This window comes from Ambystoma mexicanum, chromosome 2p (genome assembly GCF_040938575.1).
Source record: "Ambystoma mexicanum isolate Mex_15411 chromosome 2p, UKY_AmexF1_1, whole genome shotgun sequence".
Taxonomy (NCBI): domain Eukaryota; kingdom Metazoa; phylum Chordata; class Amphibia; order Caudata; family Ambystomatidae; genus Ambystoma; species Ambystoma mexicanum.
The window spans coordinates 1,009,242,365-1,009,270,002 of record NC_090923.1 but is presented as its reverse complement, the minus strand read 5'-3'; the positions used below and the strand labels follow the sequence as shown (position 1 = coordinate 1,009,270,002).

The window sequence follows — 27,638 nt, the reverse complement described above, 5'->3', positions numbered from 1 at the left end:
TCTGTGGTGGCCGGCGAGACGTAGTTCTCTGAGCTTCTCAGCCTCTCGGACAGGCCACCCATTCACATTCCAATGGGCCCAGCTCATCTTCTGGCGCAGCAGGGGGGCAGGGTCACCCACCCCGCCCCACAGATTTTTGCCTTTGCAGCGTGGTTCCTGAGCAGTTCACGCTGAAACACCTGGGTCTATCACAGGCTAACCTAGAGATCATTCAGGACGCTAGGAGCAAGGCTACTAGGAGCCAGTACTAGGTTCTGTACTAGTAAATGGACTAGGTTCTGTCACTGAGCGGACTCTAAAGAGATCGCCCCCCCTTGCCTGCACGTTGGATGATGTGCTATCCTTCTCTGCACAACCAGACGTGCAGGTGGATACATGCCGCACCTATTTGGCAGCTTACAGAAATTCTGAGGAGGAGGTCTTCTCCTCTTCCAAGCCTGTGGTCAAGCAACATTTGGCGGGCCTCACCAGGCTCTTCCTGGCCATTAAAAAAACCTCAATGTAGTGTTGGGCGCCTTGGCGCACAAACCATTCGAGCCAATGGCGTCCGTGGACATCTGGCTGGTCACCATTAAAACAGCTCTGTTGGTGGGCCTCACCTCTGCTCGCAGATTCAGCGAGATCCAGGCACTGGTGGCTTCAGAACCCTGTACTACTTTTCACAATAATAAGGTGGTCCTGAGAACGCACCCTGCGTTCCTACCTAAGATAGCCTCTGCTTTCCATCTAAACGAGTAGGTAGTCTTACCTACGTTTTTTTGCCGACCCTAATCACGATGCTCAGAGGGTATTGCACTGTCTGGATATCAGAAGCGCTGTGAAGTTTTATCTGGACCAGGACCAAGGGCTTCTGCAAGTCGGACGCTCTGTTTGAGCAGAGAAGAGAGAAATCCATTTACCTAAGTCCATACCTCGCAAATATCCACTCACCAGAACGAGCCAACCCAACATACAAATCAAGAACGACCAACAACCAAACACAACCACGCAGAAGAACAGACAAAGCCTGAAAGAAGAACATAATCGACGCCCTAACCCCTTACATCATAAAAAAAGAAGACCTTTCGCTCGACAGCCACAAAATTTAGAAGAGGAGACTGATGAAAACAAAAACCCAACACTGAACCTAGAAGAGCTTTTCGACGACACAGACACAACTGTATCAACACCTCAACTAGAGATCGACCTGGAAGGAAATATTAACACCAATCAGAAGAAAACGCCGACAATAAAGCACAAACCAAACTACACCTTTATACTCCACTTCAACCTAATACACACAAGATCCATATCAAAACACTCAACAGAGATCTTTGACCTTCTCTGCGACAACAGCATTGACATCCTATTCATCGCAGAAACATGGTGGATGACAATTAAGAAATCACACTACAAAGCTGCCTCCCCACCAACTTCAAATGCCTTCGGGTAAACAGGAAAAATTAAAAAAAAGGAGGCCTCCCAATAGCATTCAAAGAACACCTGAAAGTAAAAACAGACGAACCTCTTAACATCATCAATTGCGAAACCATGGTTATACACATATCAGTGAATTCAGTAACAAACATCAATTTCATACTGGTTTACAGACCACCGACATACGATGCAACCTTTGTCAACAACTTCATTGAAGCCATGTCCAACATAGCCATCGGGCACAAACGTCTAATAATCCTGGGGGACTTCAACATTTGGTTCAAAGAAAAACACGCCAACTCTCAAAACTCACTAATTGGGCAGCTAACTACCATGAAATTACAACAATTGGTCAAAGGGGCAACACACTCGGCAGGACACACCCTTGACGCAATCTTTGCCAATAAAGAACTTATTACCACGGCACCACCAATACAAATACTTTGGATCAACCATCTCATCATCCCGTTCGTGATTAGACTAACAACTCAAGTCAGCATCCAGCCCCTCAAGCTCACAACCACCACAAAAAGAAACTGGAAAACTGTCAAAGCAAGCAACCTAATGGAACAACTGGAGATGACCAAACCTTCGGCAGCAGATCTGGAGAAGGCAGACCTAGACGGGAAAGTAGAGCTACTACACAAATGGATTGCTAATACAATTGAAAACATTGCCCCGGAAAAAACATTTTACCCCCTCAAGAAAAAGAGAAATGGCAAAATGGTTCACCCCACTACTAAGCGCCATGAAAAAGAACAAGAAGAAGCTGGAATTGAAATGGAGGAAAGAATACAACCAAGATAAGAAAATCCAGTTCCAGAAACAAATCCTATCATACAAGAAGGAAACTCAAAAGGCAAAGAGAAGGCATTATGATGACAGAATCACCAATGCCACCAACACATAAGAAGAAATGTTCAACATCATAAAAGAAATGAGAAACCCACATGTTTGCAACAACATTCAACCCCCTCAGAGAAACTATGCAACGACCTGGCAGACTATTTCAAGAAAAAAACAAAATCAACTACTTACCACAAATCATACAAAACAGACCAACCCTAAGATTCAACTAACCGGACCTGATGAGGAGCCACAGCACAAACTCCAAAGCTTCCCTGAAATATCAGCAGAGGCGTTCGTCAAGCTAGTAAAACACAGCAAGAAAGCGGGATCACCCATGGATCCCTGCCCCCCTGACAAATCAATCCTGACACAAGGAATGCCATTGGAATACTACAGAAACCTCCTAAATCTGTCACTCACAACAGGAACTGTACCACGATCCTTCATATCATATATTAAGCCGCTTTTGACGGCGTGGAAGACCTCTACAATTATAGACTGATTTCAAACATCCCCTACCCGGCAAAACTCCTAGAAACTTATATATACAAATTAACCTAAGAACATGTAGAAAAACACCACTTGCTGGACCAAGCACAAGTCGGCTTCAGACCCACAACAGGAACAGAATTGGCACAACTTTCCATCCGAGATGTCCTGAAAACAAACGCAGACTCCAACACAACCTCGGCTCTGATTCTGCTCGACCTCTCCACAGCCTTCGACACAGTAAGCCATGGCACCCTAACCAAAAGATTGGAAGATATAGGTATAAACGGACATGGCACTACTCTGGATTATATTATTCCTAGCAGACAGAACAGAAACCATATGGATAAAATCCTTCAAATCTACTCCACGAGTTAACGACTGTGGAGTACTGCAAGGATCCTCACTATTACCTCTATACGTCAACATCCACCAGACTTCAGTAATCAGGATCTTCAAAAAATACAAAATTACATACTACAACTACGCAGACGACACTCAAATCATTTACAAAATTGAAGATACTGAAGCTGATCACTCAACCCTAATAGAGTGTCTAAAAGAAGTATTTGACTGGATGAACACCAGCAACTTGAAAATCAACCCAGGAAAGACAGAAGTCATGATTATATCCAAACACCAAGAGAACACCTACAGTCCCTGGCTGACGGAAATGGGAACCACGCCCTCACCATCTAAGGCAGTAGAAAATCTGGGAGTCCTAATGGACAACGCCCTAACCTTAAAACTACAAGTAAATGCAATAATCAAGAAATGCTTGTTCCTCCTTTACACAACAAGAATTATCCTACCTTTCTTCTCCTTCACCCACAAAACATTGACAATCGTCGCCCTTATCATGTCAAGAATCGACTACGCAAACAGCCTCTACCTCGGGGTGCCAGAATACCTCCAGAAGAAACTACAACGCACTCAAAATGCAGCAGCCAGACTCCTCCTCAAACTATCCAGAAGAGACCACATCACTCCAGCACTAAAAATATTACATAGGCTCCCAATTAAACATCGTATCACGTTCAAAACAATGTGCATAACACACAGGGCAATCAGCGGACAGGGAGCTGAATTCCTACAAAAGAACATAATCTACAAGCCAACAAGACTCCTCAGATCAAGCAATGAAATCCGCCTGGAACCAAAACCGTATATGTCAAGAAAAAACAAGGGGGCTCCTCTTTCTCCCACCTGGCCGCAAAAATCTGGAACAACATTCCGAAAGAAATAATAAACACCAAAGACCACCTAAAATTTAGAAAACTTCTAAAAACCTGGCTCTTCAACACCTCCGAAACAAACTGAAACAACTAAACAATCAAACAGGAAACAAAAAGAACAGATTAACCGGATATATGATGACACAGACAACACCCAGAACCGACTAAGGGAAACCCCTACAGAAACGAGAGAGACAACGCTAGGTGGAATAGAACACAAGCGACAACCCCATGAAGACAGAAATTAACATATATGCCCAACCCTATCCAACAACCTTACCCACTCCATGAACGTTAGCAAGTGCCATACTTGGATAGAATTGTGAATGTTAGCAAGTACCACACTTAGATAGAATTGTGCACGATAAGCCTGCGCCTGACCCTGACAGAATTGTGAATTACAGCAAGTACCACATTTAGTTAGAATTGTGAACATTAGCCTGTGTCACATCTAGACAGGATTATGAAACTCGGCCAGTGTGACATCTAGATAGAATAGGGAATATTAGCCATTGCCACATTTAGATTGCATTGGGAATATTAACAATGCCATATTTAGATAGAATTGTGAATGCAAGTTTGATTCGCATCTAGACAGGTTTTGAAGGTAGGTCAGTGCCACATCTGGATATAATAGTGAATATTGGCATGCGTCATATATAGACAAGTTTGTGAATATTAGCCAGTGCCGGATCTAGATTGAAATGCAGAGATATTCACGAGCCATACCTAGAAAGAATGTGGACATTTAGCACATACCACCCCTATTAGCAAGGCTAATAACCAACCCACTAACAATCTCAACCCTCTGCGTACACCTCTCAAACTCTAACCAAACACAACCACAACCCTAAAGCACAACAAACAGCACAAACTTCACTACACTGCAACAACAAAACAAACCACAAATAGCTTCGTACAACAGCACACGACGGCTACCGGCCGGTAAAGCACCCCCAAGCTCAGCGAACAGTGTTAACCGAACTGAAGCTGCCAACAGCACATCACTACTTTCTTGCACTTATCCCGCTCGTTCCCACTAACCTCACCCCCCAACTCCTTTTCCTTTTCAGATCTGCCAAGGCACAAGGGGACCACTCGGGTGGTGATAGTGTGTGGTACAAATATCCTTTAACATTAACATTTGTCACCTTCGGAGAGGGGGTGGGTGGGATCACGCCCGGTTATCAGGCATCCAAGGCCTCTATAGCAAGGTGGATGGTTTTGGCCATCAAGGAAGCCTATGAGGAGTAGCACAAATGGCGTTCAGCTAACATGCACGCCCACGCTGTCAGAGCCAAGGCCACGAATATCCTATTCCAGCTGCAGGTGCCGTGGCAGGTCATCAGCAGGGTGGCCACCTGGGCCACCCCTTTGGCTTTCTGGAAACACTGTTTGGACGCCGGCTCTAAGTCAGACACGGCTTTCGGACAGGCGGTTCTAAGGAACCTGTTTTCTTAAGGAAGATCTCCTCTCCACCCTGGGGCTACACTCAGTTTTAATCGCCCATGCAGTATTGCGGAAAGGGGACAGCACGTAAGAGTAAATAATAATTACTCACCGTAGTGAGTAACATACTCTTAGTCCATAGTCCCCTTTCCTCCATACGTCCCACCATCCTCCCCCCTACTAATACTGGTGTCATTAGGCAATGTTAAATATTGTCGACGTGTCAATGGGGACTGAGGAGTGGTGCCGGTGGGCGGAGTCAGGGGAGCGCATTCTCCCAGGGCCACGCACCTCTACATTTAAATGGGAACAAGGTTTTTTCTGGTGAAAAAGGTTCTGTCTCCCATCCCTAGCGAGGGACGCCCATGCAGTATGAAGGAAAGGAGACTATGAACTAAGAGTATGTTAGTCACTACAGTGAGTAACTATTAATTTTTAAGCACACTTCAGAGGAAGTCTCTTACTTTAAGATACCTCTAATAGTACAATTTTTAAAGGGACTGAAATATGTGTTCCCTCCATTCCCTTTTCAAGTACCACTTTGGGATCTCAATTTAGTGTTAAACTTTTTGATGGGAGCTCCTTTTCGAGCCATTACACTCCTGTCCTTTCAGGCTACTAACTCTAAAAAATATCTTTTTAGTAGAAATGACATCTGCCCGAAGGGTGAGTGAGCTACAGGCTTTATCCTGCAAGCCTCCTTACACTATCTTTTATGAGGACAAAGTGGTACTGAAAGTAAAGCCCACTTTTCTCCCCAAAAGAGTTTCATCTCGCTCAGAAGATAACGTTACCATCTTTTTATCCTCTGCCACATCCTGGGAAGGAAGAGGAAAGTTTTCACAGTCTTCACCCTAGATGTGCACTGAGCTTTTACATCACCAGAATGACCAGGTTAAGACGAGATGACCAGTTATTTGTGGGCTATTCAGGTCACAAATTGAGTTTGGCTATCACCAAACAAACTCTATCTAGATGGATTATATTGGCAATAACGGAATGCTACAAACTGGCGGGGAAAGATCCTCCATAACTCCTAAGAGCTCATTCGACCAAGGGCATGGCAACTTCTCCTGTTTTACAGAGGGAAGTTCCAATAAGGGATATATGTGCAGCTGCCACATGGTCGTCTGGACACATCTTCACTAAACATTATAGTTTACTCTTCTTCGGGTCAGGAATCTGCATTTGGCAAAGCATTGTTGCGTTCTGTGCATACACATACACCCATGAAATTTCATGTCGTACTAAATTCTACTCCCTGCTCCAAATTATTTAAACTGCTTTCGAAGAACAAGTTACTTACCAATGGAAACGTTCTTTCGACTGGATGTTCCTCCCACGCATTCCTTATCGCCCCTCCCAACATACCCCGCAGTAGAATTTCCCTTGCTGTTACAGTCTATGCTCTCTCAGGAGGAGTAACCGTCAGACACAAGATAAATCCTTCACTCACAAAAACAGAACTGAAGCAAACAGGCCCTGCGTGTGCTGCATATACCTTTGGTGACGTTGACATCGAGACAGAGGCTTCCGAGGGACATCAAATAGACAGGCATCGACACACTGCGCCTCTGCTGAAAAACATTTGCTGAAGCAGCAAAGCTGGATATTGGGAAACATCAAAGATAAGGAATACCTGGGAGCAACATCCAGTCGAAAGAATGTTACCAGGGGTAAGTAACTTGTTCTTCTCTTGGAGAGAGTGTCCTGAGACCTACAGTGGTGGTCCTTTGAAGGACAACCTCCTGAACGGGTCACTTTTCCATCAAACCGATCCACAAGGGACTCTAGTCACACATGTGTGCTTGAAAGTTTCAGGGGCTCAACTGGAAAATCTGACGCTAAGCAGACTGTGCTCCCCATTGGAGTGCTTGGAGCACATCCATCTGCTGGAGCTGAGGGCAATCAGGCTGGCCCTGGTCGCTTTCCTCCCCTCTCTGAAGGGCAAGATGATACTGTTCTTGACTGGCAATACTGTTTCCATGCATTACCTCAACAAAAAGGATGGTGTGTACTACTTGCTGTTATGTATAGAATAAATGTGATTGTGGTTCTGGGCTCTGGAGAACAGTGTATCTCTGACTGCAGCCCATCTGGCCTGGGAGATTTTCTCCCTCTAAGGTGTACACCCCAGGTGAACCACTTTGCTTCCAGTATAAACAGGAAGTGCAGGTGGTTCTGCTCCAGGGAATATCCTACTCAGGGAGCTCTGGGGAACATATTAATGGTTGAGAGGGACTTTGACCTGCTCTATGCATTCCTGCTAATCCCGGTCATTCCATTGGTTCCCAGGAGACTGTCTGTCTGGGGCCACAATGTCACTTGATTGCTCCGGACCTGTCCAGAGAACGCGATACCTGGAGTACTCTTACATCCCGTCCCCTTTCCTACATACTGTATGGGCGTCCCTTCCAAGGGACGTGAGACGGAACCTTTTTCACCAGAAAAAACCTTCTTCTCCTTTAAATTTAGAGGCGCGCAGGGCGCGGCCCAGGGAGCATGTGCTGCCCTGAGTGCGCCCTCCGGCGCCACACCTCGGTCCCCTTTTCCGCGTCGATGGGAACAGACCGAATTCACCAGCGCTCCTGGGTTTGGCTTCGGCCATGAAATTCCACGCGCGGATGATACTTTGTCTTTTTTGTCTTATCTATCATTCAGGTACTCGGTCCTCAGGTGTCACGCTCCTCCCCAGCGCATGTCGACTTCTACATGGTTCAGCTGGTGTCCATCCTGCAACGGGCTCTTCCCAACTTCAGACCTCCACACCCTCTGCCTACGTTGCCTTGGCCCAGACCACGGTTGGCAATCATGTTCGGTGTGTGACTCGCTGTCCTCGAAGGCGCTGAAGAAGAGACTAGCCAGGTGGAGGGAGCTCTTCCAGAGGTCGCCTCCAGAAAATCTCAAGAACTTCGTGAAGCATCGAACCAGGCCCAAGGTAGGGCCGATTATTTTCCAGTGCAACCCGCAAGGGAGACTCCTTCCCAGGGACTGTCCTGCGCAGGAGGCACCGGCCAGGTCCTTCTACCGGCACGTGCACCGAGGCTTCTGCAGCTACTGGCCTTTGGGTCGAGGGATCCTCGGAACCTCCAGGGCACAGTGTTGAGGGACCGGAAGGTTCTTGTACTGTGTCTACACCCGAGGGGCTCCGCCCTTTTACCGGCACCATGGCCGAGTGGCTGTGCCCTAACACTAGCAATAAATCCGAAGAGCTATGCCCTAATACCGGCAATATGTCTGAGGGGGCGCCTAAACGCAGCTCTACCGACCCCTGGGTCGTGGCCTGAGGAGCAGGGTAGGCCTCGTGATCCACACGCAAGAGTCTTGGACGAGGCCGGGCCAAGCACCACGTCGCAGGTACGTGGCAGGCAGCTTGACAAAATGGCCGCCGCACCAGAAAGAGGCCCCCGTCCGACGCCTTCCAGGAATTTGGCGAAGAACAAGTGTCATGGTGGGACTGGCCTCAACCAGATACATGGCCTACAGTCTGCCACTCATATGCGCAGAGCAGCTTTCCTTTGTGTCCATATGGACAGGGTATGCAGCGGCTCCAGCAGCCCCCTGCTACCGTGTCGGCACCCCCTGCCACCTCCCTGGCCAGTGAGGAGGTGCTCTTCGAGAAGTTCCTCAGCCTCATGAGATCTCCTCAGATGGGGGTTATCATCAAAGACGCCATCAGGGAAGTCACTCCCGCCATGCTAGCAGCACCACAGACTCCCCCATCGGGGCCCCAGGCCCCGGTGCCGCCGCCTCCTCCGGCTCCACAGCCATCTTTGCAACCTCCGCCGCCTCCTCAACCTCCAGCTGTGGTCCCTGTACCCCAGCCTCCCGCACCATCTACTCCTCCTCTGCCACAGAGTCCTCCAGATCCACAGGATACGGACGAGGAGGAGGAGGAGGATCTGGACAAACCACCCTCAACCAGGGCCTTCCAAGAGCATCTTGCTGGCCTGGCGGAGTACCTGGGCCTCTCCCAACCCGAGGTCGAACAGCCGGCAGAGGGGGCTCTGGCTGAAGTCCTCACGTGGCACCCCTCTGCCAACACAGGGATTCCACTGCAAACCGATGTAGTCTCCCTGGCCAAGAAGGGATGGCTCAAGCCCCACTCGGTCCAGCCGGTCAATCGACGCCTGGACGCCAAGTACAGGCAAATGGAGGGGGATACACTCTTGCTCTCGACCCATCCTCAGCCACACTCCTCAGTGATCGCTGCAGCATCACTCTACTCCAAACCTCAGTCGTCCTCAGCCTCCTCCTCTGTGGCGCTGCTAGGAGAAGATCCTGAGGCGTACGGCAAGAAAATCTACTCAACGCATCCTCGCACCTTCGTCAGGCCAACGCAGATGCCATGTTGACTGCCGCCAACCAAAGGTTATGGCGGGAAATTGCAGACTTCCTCCCGGAACTCCCCACCCAGTGCCAATCACGCTTTAAGGCGGGGCTAGCTGAAGCCAAGCTCGTGGCGCATGACCTCATGGAATCCACAGTGGCTCATATCGATACCTCAGGCCGTGCCATCTGCATTGCCACGGATATGAAAAGAACAGCCTGGCTCCGGACAACGGAATTCAACCCGGATGTCGGGAGCGCATTCTAGACCTACCGTTCGAGGGGGGGAGGGGCCTCTTCCACTCCTACGGACGAAGAGCTGGACAAAAAGAACAGCAGCTCACAACGGCAAAGTCTCTATCCATTCTTACAAAGACTGCACCCAAATCGTACACACAATCTCAGCAGCGCTCGGAAAAGGGTTGTACATATGGAGGGTTCTGCGGCTTTCAGGAACGCAGATCCAGGCAACCGGACCGCTCGCCGTCACAGAACCGGCGCAAACAACAAAAGGGGGCTGGGGATTAAAGGCTTTTTCCAGTCCCCCTCAGCGTCAGCCTCCGAGGGAAAGAAGGCATGACACGTCCCTTCGGGTCCACGTGTCTCTGGTGGGGGGCAGGCTTGCTCTCCATGCACATTTCTGTTGCCAGAATTTCATGGACCCCTGGATCCTCTCCGTAGTATCCACAAGGTACAGCCTTCCTATCCCAACCTCTCCTCCCTCCTCCCCTCCACTCCCACAGGTTGGTACAACAACTGTTTTGGCGGAGATCCGGTCGCTTGTGAAGAGTCAGGCAGTGGAGGAAGTTCCAGCCTCCCATCAAGGCTTTGACTTTTACTCCAGAATTTTTGCCATTCAGAAGAAGAACCAGGCGGGCCCGAGAGTTGTGCTGGACCTTTCCATCCTCAACCTCTCCCTACCCCTGCAAAACTTTGATGGTTACGCCAGCTTTTATAGCAGAGACATTGGACAAGGGAGACTGGATGTGCTCCCTGGACCTGAGAGACGCGTACCTACATGTCCAATTTGGCAGCCCCATCCTTCTTTCCTATGGTTCAGGATCATGGGCTACCATTTTCAATACAAAGGGCCTCATTACGACCCTGGCGTTAAGGGTTTAACGGCGCTGTAATAGATTTCGGTGCCGTTAAACCCTTAACGCCTCATTATGAGTTCCCTTTGCGGGACCCGACCTTAACGCCTGCTTAAAGTAGGGTGCCGCAAAGGGACCTTGGTGCTAAGTACGGTGCCGCAATTTGCGGCACCGTACTTAGCGCCTTCCCCATTCCCATTGAGCCCTATGGGGCAAAAATGGTAATGGGGAAGGGCCCATGGTGAATGGGGAATTACCGCCCGCCAACCTTGGAATGGGGCAGTAATTCTGCCATTCACCATGGCGGACCCCAGTATGGACCATGGTGCTAATAGTGCTTTAGCGCCGGGGTCGTAATGAGGCCCAAAGTCCTTCCATTTGGCCTCAACATGGCCCCCAGGGTCTTTACCAGACTCATGAATGCCGTGGCGACCCTCCTCAGAGCGCAGGGCCTCCACATCTACCCATACTTCGACCACTGGCTCGACAGGGCTAAATCTCCGGAAGCGGTTCGCCACTCTTCCCATGCCCTTATGAACAGACTGCAGGATCTGGGCTTCTCGCTCAACCTCAAGAAGTCACAGCTGCAGCCTACACAGACTCTGACATTCCTGGGACTCATTTGGGACATGTGCTCCGAGAGGGTCTTCCCGTCGGAGGACAAAATCTCAGCCATCAAGAGGGCCACCGCCCACTTCCTCAGCAGAGAGGTGACCTCAGCATGGTGGTACCAACATCTCCTGGGTCTACTAGCAGCGGTCCTATTAGCCGTGCCGCACACGAGACGAAGGATGAGAAGGATTCAGCTGCACTTCGCGGCCTCATGGTATCGGGAGCGGGTCTCGCAATCCGAGATCAGCAACGTTCCTCCATCTCTCCACCCGGACCTAACATGGTGGTCCATGGACTCCAACCTACGGACAGGCAAGCCCTTTCGGTCACCCACTCCGCAGGCCACCATCCCCACAGACTCCTCGCTCGAAGGCTGAGGGGCCACCCTGGACGATCTCTCAGTCCACGGCACCTAGACTCGACAGGAGCAGGAATACCACATCAATTGGTTGCAGCTAAACGCCATCTGACTAGCTCTCAGAGCATTCCTACCATTTCTCAAGGGCAAGGTTGTCCTCATCCAGACAGACAACTCGACCAGCATAGCATGTACTATTTAAACAAGCAGGGAGGCATCAGATCCCCTCCTCTGCGCAGACTGACGATCAGCATGTGGGAATGGGCCCTGGAAAAGACATTTACCTCTCAGCAGTCCACCTCCCGGGGGAATACAACCTGGAAGCAGACAGGCTCAGCAGGCTGGGAGCGGACAATTACAAGTGGCAGCTAAACAACCTTGTCATTCAGGAGATCTTCAACAGGTGGGGTCATCCCCACGTGGATCTCTTTGCCACCTGCCACAACAAGAAGTGTCCCCAGTTCGCATCCTGGCAAGGTCAGGGCCCCGGCTCTCTGGGCGACGCATTTCACCTCCAGTGCACCGGCATGAAAGCCTACGCCTTTCAGCTCACTCCTCTGATCCACAGGGTAATTTGCAAGATCAAGGAGTCTCGCTGACTCCTCATCATTCTGATAGCTCCATGATGGCCCGCCAGGCCATGGTTTTCGCAGCTACTCAGCCTCTCGGAGGTGCTCCAGTACACCTTGCGACGGGCCCAGCACATCAGGGAAACTAGCCCTCACATCGTGGTACCTGAGCAGGTAACGTTTCGGCACCTTAGCCTCTCTCAGGCCAATCTGGAGATCATACAAGGTGCCAGGAGCAAAGTCACCAGGGCCCAGTACAAAAGCAAATGGAGCAGATTCTGCCACTGGGCAGGCTCCAGGGGAGTTGACCCCTTGGCTTGCACTTTGGACGACACGCTCTCCTTTTCGGCGCCCATTGCTCATTCAGGTGTGCAGGTGGACACCTGCCGCACATACCTTGCTGCCGTTGGGGCTTTCAAGAACTCGAAGGAAGGCATTTTTTCCTCCTACAACCCTATCGTCAAGAAACATCTAACAGGTCTTGCTAGGCTCTTCCCGCCCGTCAAGAGACCGAACCCGGTGTGGGGCCTCAACACAGTCTTGGGCGCATTGGCACACAAACCATTCGAGCCAATGGTGTCCATGGACATCAGGTTGGTCACCATCAAGACGGCCTTACTAGTCGCCCTTACCTCGCCTCGTAGAGTCAGCGAGATCCAGGTGCTGGTCACCTCTGAGCCATATACCACCTTTCATAAGGACATGGTAGTCATGCGGATGCACCCGGCATTTCTGCCCAAGGTTCCGTCTGCTTTCCACCTGAATGAGGAAATAGTCCTTCCTACGTTTTTTCCTGACCCTAAGGGTGAAGCACAAAGTGTACTGCACTGCCTGGATGTCAGGCATGCTCTGAAATTCTACTTGGACAGGACCAAGCGCTTCCGCAAGTCAAACACCCTGTTTGTCACTTTCGGAGGCTCAAGACCAGGCTATCAGGCCTCTAAGGCTTCCATATCCCGCTGGATGGTCTTAGCCATCAAAGAAGCGGCGTACGAGGGCCAGCATAAGCCACTTCCGGGCAACATGCATACCCACGCAGTCAGGGCCAAGGCAACAGCCATCGCATTCCAGTGCCACATCCCTTGGCAAGTCATAAGCATGGCGGCCACTTGGGCCTCTCCCTCGGCTTTCTGTAAGCATTACTGTTTGGATGCCGGCTCTAGATCTCATGCGGCTTTCGGGCAGGCGGTTCTCAGGAGCCTGTTTGCTTAAGGAGGGTCTCCTCTCCACCCTGGGGCTACGTTCTGTTGTAATCGCCCATACAGTATGGAGGAAAGGGGACGGGACGTAAGAGTAATTATAATTTACTCACCGTAGTGACTAACGTATACCAACCTCCCCCCTAATAATTGTGGTGTCATTAGGCAATGTTAAATCTATTGTCTACACGTCAAAGGGGACTGAGGTGTGGCGCTGGAGGGTGGAGTCAGGGCAGCGCATGCTCCCTGGGCCGCGCCCCTGTGCGCCTCGTAATTTCATGGGGAAGAAGGTTTTTTCTGGTGAAAAAGGTTCTGTCTCACGTCCCCTGGAAGGGACACCCATGCAGTATGAAGGAGAGGGAACTATGGGCTAAGAGTATGTTTGTTACTACGGTGAGTAATTTATCATTTGCTGGACATGGCCACTTGCCCTCCCTGGTGTCTTCCGAAGAGGTCAGACCTCCTCTCCCACTCTGAGGGAAGAGTCCTGTACCTGAACCTGCGCAGCCTGAACCTTCATGTTTGGCTGTTGAAAGGCTGTGGTATACGGAGTGGGATTTGTCAGAGGATGTTCTGGATGTACTCATATATGCTAGAAAACCCGCCGCCAAGTCCATTTATGCCTGCAGTTGGCAGAAGATTTTGGCTTGGTGCCAGAAGAGGAGTCTGGTGCCTTTACTTGCTCCACTTCCTCCATTTTGGAATTTCTTCTGTCCTTGTACAGTGAAAGGGTATCTTGCAGCCATTTCTGTCTTTAAGAGGACCCCGGAGCAAGGCTCCTTTTTCACGATCCCCAGTTATTCAGTTCCTGAGGGGTCTTCTCAATAGTTCCGGCATGGGATTTAAATTTAGTGTTGTTTTTAATGAGTGCTCCATTTGATCCCCTTCATTTTTGTTCTTTAAGACTGCTCACCCGTAAGGTGATGTTACTGGCTGCCATCAACTCCGTTAGACAGCTCAATCTGTTAATCCTTCCGTCTGAAGGTGGTCTCCGATTCCCATGTCTCTCAAAAAAGATCCATTTACTCATCTTCTATCCGCCGCCTTACCATTCCAATGCAGAGGAGCATTTCCATCGTCTAGATCTGGTGCAGGCCCTCAAGTTGCACGTCTCTCGCACAAGAGAGAACAGGACTGATGACCATCTTTTCATTGGTTACACGTGTGCCAGAACGGGCTGGGCTGTTACGAAACAGACCCTGTCTCAATGGGTCATTTTCTGCATCTCAGAATGCTGCAATCTGGAAAGGAGGGGCTCCCTCCGCCAGAGGGTTGGCCGCGGCTCACCTTGCATGTTTGCTAGGCATCACTGCTTGGATTCTTTGTCTGGTCAGGATGCACGTTTCGGCAAAGCTGTCCTTCAGAGTTTTCTGGTTTAGGTGGCGTCCTTGTTACCCTCCCTCCTCCAGGTAGCTGTACTTCTTTGGGACTCTATCATGGATGAGGAATCCGTGGGAGGATGGAATCCATTAGAACAACAAATGACTTAATCGCCCTCCCTACCTGCCCATCTTGCGGTTGCTAGTACATCTTTATTTATTGGAGATTTGTTAGGCGCCTGTACAACAAATGGTGTTTCAAGGCACCAGTATTCGTTCTGCGGTCCCTCAGCATCGGAGTGCTAGGGGAAAAGGGTGGAACTGAGTTCATAGGGTGCGCCCAACTATATACACTGTTGCCGATGTCCTGTCCATCGCGTTGCGGCATTGGGGGGAGCGTGCTGTGCCCCATGGCATTGGAAAACGTTTCTGAAGAGAAGCTGGTGCTTAGAGATCGATATCATAGATGGGGAATCTGTGGGAGGACTGTCCATCAAAAAACCTTACAGAGAGGGAAGTAATTTTTTCATCTACCACCCGGTGCCTGCCATAGCCTACTCTGGCCAGAATTCTATTTCTCTCGTTGCAGGAGTACCTGTACCAAGAAGCACGGCAGCAGAGGGGGAAGTCACTGTGCTCCGCGGAGTGAAACAGACATCTTCATGCAAGAATGAAACGGCAGTAATGATCCAACTATTTCCCTCATAAATGAAGACTCACCGCTTCTCTGCAACAGTGACATGCCCATCGGACCTCGCATTAGAAAGATTGACCTGAGCGCAACGCTCAGAAGGGGGTCAGTGCTAAGCAGGGTTTTTAAAATGTCCCATTGATGAGACACGACCCTGGGATAATAAAGCAGATTGGCCCCAAGACACAGGTGAGCAAACAAACCAATAGGACGGTGAAGAAAAGACCTCTAAAGGAAGTCAGGGTTATAAAAGCCCTGTGAGAGACAGAATGAGGTAGTGTTGTTTGAATGAGAGGTGGATTGGAGGCAGACCGAGAGACCAGGCAGAGGAAGGATGAAGGAGCAGAGCTTGAAAAGACTGTGTTGGAGATTGTTGCAGTTGAGTTGTTGGTTGGTGAGAGAGTGGTACCTCCATGTAAGAGTGTGTGAATGGGTGCTGGAATGTGTAAGTTGTGTTGGAGAGTAGAGCGATAAGTGAGTGAGAGCAAGATGAGTGCTTGAGGGAGGAGTGTAAAAGGTGAATGGGAGTGGGTGTAAAGGAGGGAAGGAGAATGGAGAGGATAGGGGGATGAGCCTGAAGAGGCTAGGGGAGTGGTTAGTAGAATAGAGGGGAGGAGAGTGGAGAATAGAGAGTAGAAGATCGGAGGGTGGAAGAGTAGAGAGGATAAGCTAGGAGATTGTTTGACCATTGGAGGGAAAGAAGGAGAGAGTAGAGAAGGGAAAAAGGAGGCGGAAGAGGGTGTAAGGAGAAATAACATCAGGGGCAGGAACGCATGGGCATGAACATCCTAAGTGAAAGAAACAGGATCTTTGGAAAGGCACCAGATCACTTTGTGGTACAAATCCAAAGGAGTTGTCATGATAGGTTTCCACTAGAAGAACCCCAGAGGAAGTGAGATAGAAAAGGCTATCCCCTTAGATAATTATCGATAGTAGGTGTTACCGATCTCTAGTTGGCAACCTTGAGATGCAGGAAAGCCTGAGCTAGGGAGGTGGGAAGCCCACGCAAGACACGAGGGGCGGCCTTTAGTGTGCCACGTTTCAGTAACATACCAGCAAGATTCTGAGTCATGCGATTTATACAAAAATACCTTGAACCATCCTGTGAACTCTGGATGTTCTTTTGGCTGTCTGTGATACCTATTTGAAGCTGCTTCTAGGAGCATTTGGCAAAGGCATGTTTGTGCAGGTTCCACAGTGCATCAGTCAAAGATATATTTTGAGGTTTCTATTGAAATGTAACTGATCCCCATATCTACATAAACTATATGCCTAAGCATCCTTCCTTTACAGACTTCTCCCAGGGGAAGCTCCCACTGTTCTAGAGCACCTTTTAAACTGCCACATATATGACTTTCTTGGGTGTTACTAGCGCTTTCTTCGTGTTTGTGTGGATGTTTCTGTTGAGGCTGGGTTTTCCTGTGCTTATGGAGATCGCCAGATAGAGCCTGATTCTACCGTTGTACGGTATTGCAATACTCCCATCTACCAGTGCTTGGCTGCATGTAAGAGGTCCCTCCTTGGCTAGATCAGCTCCACTGTGATTTCATTTAAAACTTTAGTCGACTTTATTTTCTGTTTTTGCTAACACTTTTTTGTTTTTTTCTTCCTTCCTCAGGAAGTGAGCAGAACCTCCCTTTGGGCCAGAACTGGCTGGTCCGGCCTCAGCCACTGCAGCTGTCTCTCCTGGCACAGTCAGAAGGCAGACGCGAGGGCAGCCACTCCCTGCAGTGGACATCTTCCATCCAGGGCCTCCTGGGCCAGAGATTGTCCAGCAGCCAGGTGTCGTTCAACAGCTCACTTGTGTCAATGGCCTCCCAGATGGACCGCTTTTCAACAGGCAGCCAGCTGGATGGCTCTGGTCAGGGGCGTGTGCTGCACCGTTCGGGCTTAGGGTCCTCCGCCACCTTCACCTATGAGGGACTCTGTGGGAAGTGGAGCCTGGCTGGCCGCAAAGGACTCAATGGGCTAGCGGCAGCACCTGATGGAGATGGAAATTCAGGAACTCAGTCAAGTAGCAGTGTGAGCACCACTGTCGGGACACCTGCAAAGTGCACTTCCAACCCTAAACCACAGGTGAGCCCAGGCTAAGAAAGGGCATGACAGATTGGCGAGACTTACGAGATTTGCATTGTCAGGAAATACTAATTGTGTAAGATCATATGTACCCATGGCCCCTTTTACCTCTGCTCCATTAGTGAGTTTGGAAAATCACAGTGATCACACTGCTGCACGGGTTGTTACTTCACTTTTTTGGTTCAGTCGCCCCGCTCCACGCCCAGGACAAATGTGTGTTTTCATGCATGTCTCGATTGCTGTTGGTACTCGTGTTCAGAGAAGAATTGCCTAGCATTTCAGTGCTGGACTGTATGTGCAGTACTAGACAGGTATCCAAATAGATATTTCCCATCTGTGAAATTACAGTAAGCTTAACTGGATTTTAGATTCCCCTGAGTGAGAAGCATCCCAAAGAACAGGCTGTCTGGTCATGTTCGTTCTCATTAGAGGGGTTCTAACATTTTGGTTTATTATGCAGTCCTATAACTCTCCTGCAGGTGTGTCTCATGGCGTGAACCCCCTGGATCCCTCGCACCAGTAAATAAATGCTGCCTTACCAAATCTGCTACAGTGGCATGGCTCCATGCCCCTCGTTTTTTGCTTAGGAAAAAGGATGCAGGCATGTTAATGAACCTGCGGCATGGGTCCATTTTTAAAGTGTTGTAGTGTTATACCAAGCCCCCAACACCTGTTAACCCCATGCACAAAATAATATCGGCCGAGGAGATCATTGCAACCCTTTTTAAGACTTATGAATGGGAACTCAGCCTCTCTTTGAGGGTGTGGTGCTTCCCGGTGCTAACCTTCAGGTTAAAGGAGATCAACGCCTGTTTCCTAGGATACATAGTGTGATCCACAGCTGGGCAGTGAGGAAGTGGTTTAAGGTGCACACCATTTAAAAGGCCTGCCCCTACATAGGTGCACCAAGATAAATAACCGTAAAACGTGGTTAAAAGTCACTACATTCATTTAATTTATTGGTTTTATGATACGCTTTCGCCTAAGTGCTGAACAGTGTAAGTAACGGTACAATTAAATGGCCATGATAAAAACAATAATTATTGAGATAAAAGTAGGCGAGTTTTGAGAGACGAGCAAACGGAGGAGTGAGAAGGAAGAAAGCGTGAAAACATTAGCCTGCACATGGAGGTTTGGGTGTTGAGAGAAGGAGGAGATGGCGAACGTAAGGAACGGGTAGGAGCATATAAGTAAACCATAGAGGCCAAGTACGTGGGAGCCAGACTCTGTGTGCATTAAATACGATGCACGGGAAATGGTACAGGAGATGCGTTTCAAAAGATAACCAGGCAATGGTGCGTACTGCATTGGAAATAGAGGAACATGGAGGGAGTAAGGATATGGTACGAATGGAGGAACTGCAGATCGAGCGCAGGGGAGAAATACGGTAGGCGGGAAGGCCAATAAGGAGAGCCGAGCAATAGTGAAGTCTTCTAAGGACAAGAGAAGATATTAGCAGTTGAGAACGTGGAATGATAATAGCGGGCAAACCTTGCGAATAGTGGAAAGCTGAAAGCGAGAAACCAGTGCTATATTGGAAATGTGAGATGAGAAAGTAAGGGAGGAATCAAGGGTAACCCCAAGATTACAAGCAGTAGGAGACAAGGAGATGGAGGATGGGGGAAAAGGTAAGAAAGAGGTGGGGTTGTGGGGGGGGTTTAGGGAAAAATAAGATTTGATTTTTTCAATGGATTGAGGTGGAGATGGCGAGAGTGTATCCAAGCTTATGTAACCTGGAGACGTGCAGAGATAATTTTGTCGATAGCATCAGTAAAGGAAGGGAAGGGGGAGGAAGAGCTGGGTGTCATCAGCAGAGAAATGGCATGAAAGTAAAGGTTTAAAGATATCTGCCAGAGAAGCAGTATAAATAGAAGAGGCCCAAGGACTGAGCCTTAGGGAACACAACAGTGAAGGGAAGCTGGGGGAGAGGCGTTTCCAGCCTGTGAAATAGAGAAAGAGCGATCAGGGAGATGAGAACGAAGCCAAGTTGTAACAGAGCCAGAGATCCCAATTGAGACAAAAGAAGAAATTCGAAAAACGCTGCGAGAGAGAGATATTTCTAATCAGTATTCTCATAATGATACAAAATTTAGATGTATACACTGATCAGTTGATATTTGTTGAATAAATCCATACATTCATTAGTGGAATGTGCTAAGTGGGGATAGAAATCTATAAAAGTAAACCAGCTGTTGTCATTCCATAGCTGAGTAGATTGAGGATAAAGATACCAGAAGAAGAATAACACTTATGTGCCGTGTAACATTTTCATCAGGAGCACCCGTAGGGGCTTCATGTACTGCCACTAGAGTAAGCGGCTACATGCTTCGCAACCGTTTTGCAGCAAGCACCTGTGCAGCTCCAGGGAAGCAGCATCACCATAGCGCTTACATGGCATGTAACGGATCTAAATGAATGAATGTCAGATCATTTATGGAGCTGTTGAGCTCCCACTCTGAACCTAACCAACCTAGACAACAAATTGATTGTTAGGGAAGTTTTTCTGAAATTCTCTGATGCGTTTCAGAAGACCAAACCTGTATGTGCAATAGTAACGTGATGGAGTAGTCCAGCTTCACTCTTAGGAATAAAGCTGACTGATATCAAGGTACAATTATTTCCACTCCAGCACCCAACAAAATATTCTCTGCAGTATTACTGAAAAATGTATACTCTTTGCCACAAAGGCATGTAGTGAGAAGCACACATTTACGGTAATGCAGTTGCAGGTTTATAGTCATAATGTCGACAACAAAAATGTCGACAGTCAAAAAGTCGAAAAAAAAATGTCGAAAAAAAAATGTCGACTTTTTTTTTCAATGCATTTTTTTTTCGAAATGGGGGGGTTCCCCCCCAACCCCCCTTTTTTATTTTTTTTTTATTTTCCCTTTTTTTTTTACTCCCGAACCCCTAAAATAAATATATAATTAAAAAAAACGAAAGTCGACATTTTTTTTTAGACATTTTTTTTTCGACATTATGACTCCCCACCGCAGTTGCACACTCCGGCTCTCCAAATGGCATGGACTACAAATCCAGTCAGCTTTTACCAGGATAGTCAGTGGTGAAGGATCATGGAATTCTCAGTCCATAACATCTGAAGGGCCTCAGGTTGCATACCGCTGAATGACAGAGTACATAAAAGCAGCAAAGGAATTAGAAAAGATCTTACTTGCCACTAAAACGAATAGAAAAAGACAGTTAAAAAATGGTACAATACTGCCTACCTTGGAGACAGTATTTTACTTGTAATGGTTTAGATAAATTAATAATTTTAAGAGAATTGTGATTATTTGAAATACAGTGAATGTTTCTCAAACTCCAGGACCCAAAGGGGATCAAAGGAACATGTGCATGTTACATGTATGCAATAGTGAATGGTACTTTTATGGAGTTTTGTGGACTACTAAAAGCTTCTCAGTTAGATTATTTGAAACAAAGCTAATGGCATAGCTGCCAGGTTTCCCAGTTCCAAGTGGAATCTTTGAGCTAGTTCTCGTTATTTCGCACTGCATGCTGGGACTTGTAAGCCCCCTTTGCAGTGGAAAAAACGAAACTACAAGTTCCAGCATGCAATTGGAAGCAAATACCAGGGCTGGCTCAAGGTGTCATGCATGATACTGATGAACTTGGCAGGGAAGGGCAGCTGGTCCTCACGCCCACATTGGCTGCTAGGCACACATGGCCTGGGGTAGGCGATTGCAGCAGACTGAAACACCTGTAGCTCTGGCCTCGAGGCGTTAGAGCTTAGCCTTTGGTAGATGTCTGGGGCACCCAAGGGCAGTGGTGCGTTGGAGCTTTTTGCTCTGGAGGGGGCCGGGACCACCGCCGCGGTGTGCAGGGACCTCTGCCATGGCTGGGTGGAGTTGAGCACTTTGGCTGAGATTCTTGTGGGGTGGGTGCTAACCTGGAATGCCCCAGCTGGCATCGGGGAGCCCTGGCAGGACCCAGGACTCACCACGAGTGCCTTCCCATACGTCTGGTTGTCCAGCTTGGTGGTACTCTGATTCTGCTCTAATCCTCTGGGGCCAGTCGGTTAAGGCCCTATACTCTGGGATGCCAACCCAGGGAGCCCGAGACTGTCTTGCAGAGCCCTGGTAGCTCTCCCCAGGCACTCCCGCCTGGGCCTCAGCTTCCAGCCTCGTACTGCGCTCAGGCCCGTTGGCACAACCTGCACTGGGGCTCCCTGGCCACCTCGCCACCTTCCTGGGGCCCCAGTATGGGTGCAGGGGGGGAGGGGTCGGGAGCCTGCGCCACACAGCCGCTGCGCAGGAAGACTCTTCCCATTGACAATGGGGACTTATGGGGCAGAGCCGGACGCAAGTGTGTCAGCCAGGTTATCTGTGACTCAGGCCATCTGGTCTGACCGCTCCAGCCAGATGGCTAGTCACGCCCAGCCGAAGGGCCAGATGTCCCGGGCTGGCCTGTCCCAACCAGATGCCCTGGCGGCCATGAGGTTGTGCCTGCCTTACGGCCATTTTTCAGGGTGCGGGCGTAAACTGCCATACACAGCCAAGTCCAAGCCTCTCTTCCCTGCCTCCCATGGGCTGGGACCTGCCACTCGACTAGGCCAAGTCCATCCGGTTTGGTATGCTGACCAGAAAGGGAGAGAAGAGCACTCCCCAGCCCATACGCGGGTTCGTCCAGGGTGGGTTGGAGCTTCCCTAGTGCCCCGTGGCACAGCGGAAAGGACAGAGACCCTTTTGCACTGCCTCAGCACTTTTTTGACAAAAGCTTGGCTCAGAGGATGACTTTCAGTAGATCGCAGCGAGGTAGCTCTCTGCTACTTATGAAACCCTGACCTAGAATTAGGTACTCTAAAGGATTTAGCATTGGGTACCCCACAAACATGTGGTGCCGTACGGGCGAGCGAGGTGGCCCCCTTATGTCCACATTCAAGTGCCGAGACGAGTGGCTCTACGCACCAGCCCAGAGGCCAGCTATCCTAGGCCAACCGAGGCTCCACAGCACTGCAGTATATTTACGGTTTAGGGGGGGGGTTCCAATTTAGAGGCATTCCGTCATAATCCCACAGATTGTAGCTTCACCCCATTGGCTCCTCAGCCAAGCACATACACCAAATGTCTGAATTCCTATTACAACAACACATTATTAGTAGGGCAAAACTAACCTGTCTCATGACAGTCTAAACACAGCTCACGTTCCTTATTAGTGGGTGAACAATCCAACGCTTGTGAATTCTGCTTCACAATGACAGGAAGAGCTGACATTGAAGGATTAAAAAAGCGACATTGCTATGAACGCTTGGCAGCCAGAAGCCAGTTATCTGGTGTAACTTTTCGGACACCTCTTGCTTGAAACCCAAAAAGTCAGAATGATCATGAGGCCCTACTTTCACAGTCTGTATTTATACTGAAAATCTATATCAAGCAAGCTTTTGCCCTTGTGGTCCCTGAGTCCGCCTTAGGAAACCTGCGTTATCATTTGACAGGTGTACTGCCCCAGTCAAACTCCCAAAGGGCTTGTAGGCCAAAAGCGAGAGCCCCAAAGGGCTTGCCAGCCTCAACAGGAAATTGGAAAAGTAGTAGTGGTATTTCACCAGCGGCCCGAGGGCCTCCCACTTATCCTACACCCCTCATGTCTCTTCATAGTGCTAGACTAGACTCAAGCTCAATGGGGTATTCTTTCCCAGCTGATTCTGTTAAGCCTTTTCCCTTGCCTGTGGTTGTGCTAGATAGAAGGTAGTGTGGCAGATCAGAATGACACAGACACTCTGAGACATTGGTAATATGTTTTATTAAAGAATGCCTATCTTTCTCGATCACTATCAGGCTTCCCCATCCTCTTTACTAACTAAGGTGCTCGTCAGCTGTGGGTAAATGTCCAAAGAAAAACAGTCTGCCATCTAAAACAAACTTTCTGACCCTACCACTTTTATAATCAACTAAGGTCAGGAGAATGACTCCATTCTCCTGTTGGTAATGCTTCTGCACTTGTCTTCTCTTCTTTCTCTTTTCAGATTAGTATGCAATTCTTAAATAGTCTCTTGTGATCCTTTGTGTTGGGTGTTGCAATTCCCTGACAGGATTGATAGTCTTTCTAACTCCTTTTAATTAATGGTTGCTTGGTTCTGGTCAGAATTCTTTTCTCCTTCCTACAGGATTCTGAGAGTTTGGGTTTCTATACAGTTGTGATTCAAGCTTTCCTTCACAGGACTTCTTTGTATGCAGTCAATCATAGGGATCTCGGGTCCTCAGTACACAATTATCTCTCTCTATTGTGTTCCAATTTGTGCTTCTTAATCTCTGGATTAGTTTCCCCTTTTCCCAAGGTAGCAATTTTCCAGTTTTTTTTCCTCTGCCTTTGTGTAGATTATGTGCTTCTCTTTATCACATACATACAGTTCCATTTCATCAATGGGGTTTTCACAGTGTCTTCATTTGTACTGGAACGAGTATCTCCGATTCTATAACAAGTCCATTTATACTTTACGGTATTCCCCTTCACCCCTTTACCTTCATTGTCTCTGATGCCCGTAGTTGCGTGGGACCTTCTTTTTCCTTCTCTTCATTTCTCTTTGTTCTCTCTAACATCCCCTTTAGATGTCTTTCCTTCTCCTTTCCAGCATCATGGTCTCGTTACGGGTGCTCGGTGCAGGAATTGGTTCGTCAGTGCAGTGGTATCGGTGTAGTTGAGGTGACAGCCTGTGCACCACGCTGCCGGTACAGTCACGCCACCACCAAGCTCTCTGTTACGGTCTTCACGGCTTCTGCTTCCTCGTACATGCTCACCCTTCAGAATCTCTTGTTTCCTCTCCGAAGCAATTCTGAAACTTGTGAGCTCCTCGACCTGCGTTGGCTCTGCCTTCCTCAGATGTTCTCTGTACAGAGGCCTTCTCCTGCTCGCGTCTCTCTTGGCCTTGTCCTTCTCTTTAAGCGTACTCAGCATAATTAAGTTGTTGATTTAAAGAGATCGGCTCTCTTTCTGTTTAGTAATGGTATAAGTCAATTTTCTCATCGTCCCAGTTATGGAACTTGTGCTGATTTGGAGTGTTAGATAATTCCATATAGGCCATCAAATGGAGGCATCAAGGGATTCCTCACAGGAGTCCTTGTCCTAAAAGGGGGAGTCTCTCCCGGTGAGCTCCCACTTGCCTTGACCCGTAAGCGAGGGTGTTTTAGAAGCAGACCCACCTTCCTAGCCTCACAGGGGGGATCCTCCTTGGGGAGAAGGGAAGAATTCCCTTGATTTGTTGAAGTAGGGACGCGTTCATCCTTTCATGCACATCACTAATTAGATGTTGAGGCATTTGGCTAAGAGGGTCATAGCTACTCCTGCCATTTACCCGCGCTTCATTGAATTTCTTCACTTTGACGTTCAGAGCACTGGGTAGAAATCTCATCATGTCAACACCCACTACGGGCATTTGCCTTGCTTTGTTTTAAACACTTAGTTCTCCAGCATGGGGATTGGCATGGATTCACATGCTCATAAATGTTCCCCATCGTCGCTGCCACCATGCTTGCCGAAGGCAACTGAAATGGGAACAGCTCCCCTTGCCGCTCTGCCCCAGGGGTCTGAGGAGAGTGGAATGGGTAAGGCTCCTATCGATCCCAAGAAGGGTACGGGCCTGCGAGCTGTCCCGGAGAAGCCGGTGCAGATTTATACCTGCTCGGAGAAGGGTGAGGATGATCTGCCCGAAGATTATTATTTGGACCACAAAGGGGGTCATGGACCTGTGTCAAGAGGGCAGTCCCCATGGAGGGAGCCCGGTTCACCACCTCGCCAAAGAAGGCGCATCAGTCCTGAACCTCCACCACTCTTTCCTTTCACGCCTCAACCGAGGGACGTGTCCTTGGACATACTGACAACGCTACACACACTGGTCTCGGTAATCCAGCAGAGACTGCCTCCCACGCCGGGCCATGCACCCTCTAGGAGCCCTCCAAGACTGCAGCCCGGTAGCCCACCCCAGCGCAAGTGCAAGGCAAAGGACCACCCCACACCTCCACCTCGGGAATATGACTCTGACTGGGGATTTGGCATTGCACGCAGGCATGGACACGGATACACCAGCTACGCCCATGGACACCGACAAGGCAGATGAGTTGGCAACAGCAGATGGGGAACCGTTGGGCGCAAATGAACCCCACAGGGCTCCTCCGCTGTATGAGGTCGGCTTGTTTCACGCTGTGATGTCCAGGGCCTCAGAGCTGTTTCGTCTGGTTCCTGAGGAGACTAAAAAGAACGGATTCCTTTACCAAAGACGTGAGTCCAGATAGAAGACCATCATGTCCGTCCCCTTACAGGACGATATATGGGAGGAAGGCTTGTCCCTGATGAAGACCCAGAGCACTGCGCCGCCCAAGCGGGATAGACTTGAGAAGAAATGCAGAGTCCCGACTCAGCCCCCAAGTGCCTCCGGTCCCAGCCTTCACCTGACTGTGGTCTCAGCCGCGGTCAGAAAGCGATCAGCGAAAACCCATCGTCGTCCATTGTGCCCCTGGATCAGGAGGGGAAGAAGCTGGATGCGATGAGGAAAAGGATCATCTACACTCTGTCAGCACCAGTAAAGCTGCTAACACCCTTGCCATTTTGTCCTGCTATGACCGGAAACTAGGGTATAAACTGGACCCTATTCTGGACTTACATGGTGATAAAAAAGTGGACCTCTGGCGCTGTTGCCAGAAGGGGACGTGGCCACGGACCACACCATTACAATGGCAGTAGACCTTGCAGACACAGGTTTCCTGCGAATGGGTGTGTTGGAGTGTCTCTTCGGCGGCAGGGATGGCTCAAGGCCACCAATAGCGGACCGGATGTTAAGTCCAAAGTGTTGGACATGCCATTTGATGGTGAGAACCTGTTTGGTAATATCGTCGACAAGTCTCAGCAAGTGATCAAAACAGACAAGGAGATGGCACGTACACTGGGTACCCTGCAGCAACATCGGTCGTTGTCCTTTCGTTCCTCGAGAGGAAAGTCTGGCAGAACCACCAAGGGATATAACACCCCTTATCAACAATCTTCCCGCGCCACGACGCAAGAGGCATATAGAGGTTGCTCACAGACATTTGGTAGCAGAGGACAGCGTCGGCGCCGGCCGCAGGGGAGGGCTCAGACACCGAAACAGGCCTGAACCGGCTATGGACTTGGGACTCCACTTCTGCTCTCCAGTGGGAGGCTGGCTGACGAAGTAGGTCAGCGCGTGGGAGAACATCACCACGGACAGATGGGTGCTCTCGGACAGGGGCACACCATGGAATTCCAACGCAGGTGTACTTGTATTCCACCTATGGCTCGACGAGAACAGCACATGGCGCAGCTGCTGCAGGAGGTCCACACCATGTTAAGAAAGGAAGAAAGGGGCGATAGAGCCCGTACCCCAGTGCCTCCGGCCTCTGTAGTGTACTCCAGATACTTTCTGATCCGAACACAGACAGGAGGGTGGAGGCCGATCCTGGACCCGAGACGCCTCAACAAGTACTTGAAGTCCCAGATGTTGAGGATAGTTACGTTGCAGCACGTGCTTGGCCAGGTGAAATAAGGCGACTTCCTGGCGTTGCTGGATCTGGAGGACGCCTATTTCCACATCCCCATTTCCCGGAAACACGGCAAATTCCTGCTGTTAGTGTCATCCCTGAGCCACGATAAGTTCAAGGCACTCCCTTTGGCCTGAAGTCAGCCCAAGGGTCTTTACAAAGTGCTTGGCTCCAGTGGGCGGCGCACCTTCATCTCAAAGGCATCCACATCTACCCTTTTCGAATGGATTGTGTCCTCCCATGTTTTCCTCATCTTCGATAATTCTCTTCCAGCTTCAGCTGCTTCAGAAAAATAAATTCTTGACAGAGGGCGCTGTGCGGTAGCGTCAATGACTTGATGACCCTCGAAGGCCTCCGTCCGATGGTAGACATCATCCACAGTATATGTTGCACGCGCAGCCCCCGTTGGCTTCAGTTTCGTTTTTCCGATGCAGCTTTCGCTTGGAGAGA

General features: G+C 49.3%; 1 protein-coding gene across 2 annotated transcripts in view; it reads left to right on the top strand.

Annotated features, from left to right (window-relative positions):
* Positions 1–27,638, top strand: part of PCNX3 (pecanex 3) — a 1,956,057-nt gene that overhangs the window by 1,862,007 nt on the left and 66,412 nt on the right. For both annotated transcript variants that reach the window (XM_069644841.1, XM_069644840.1), the window contains one exon: positions 17,228–17,685. In XM_069644841.1, the coding sequence (XP_069500942.1) occupies positions 17,228–17,685 (458 nt within the window). The remainder of the gene's footprint in view (positions 1–17,227; positions 17,686–27,638) is intronic.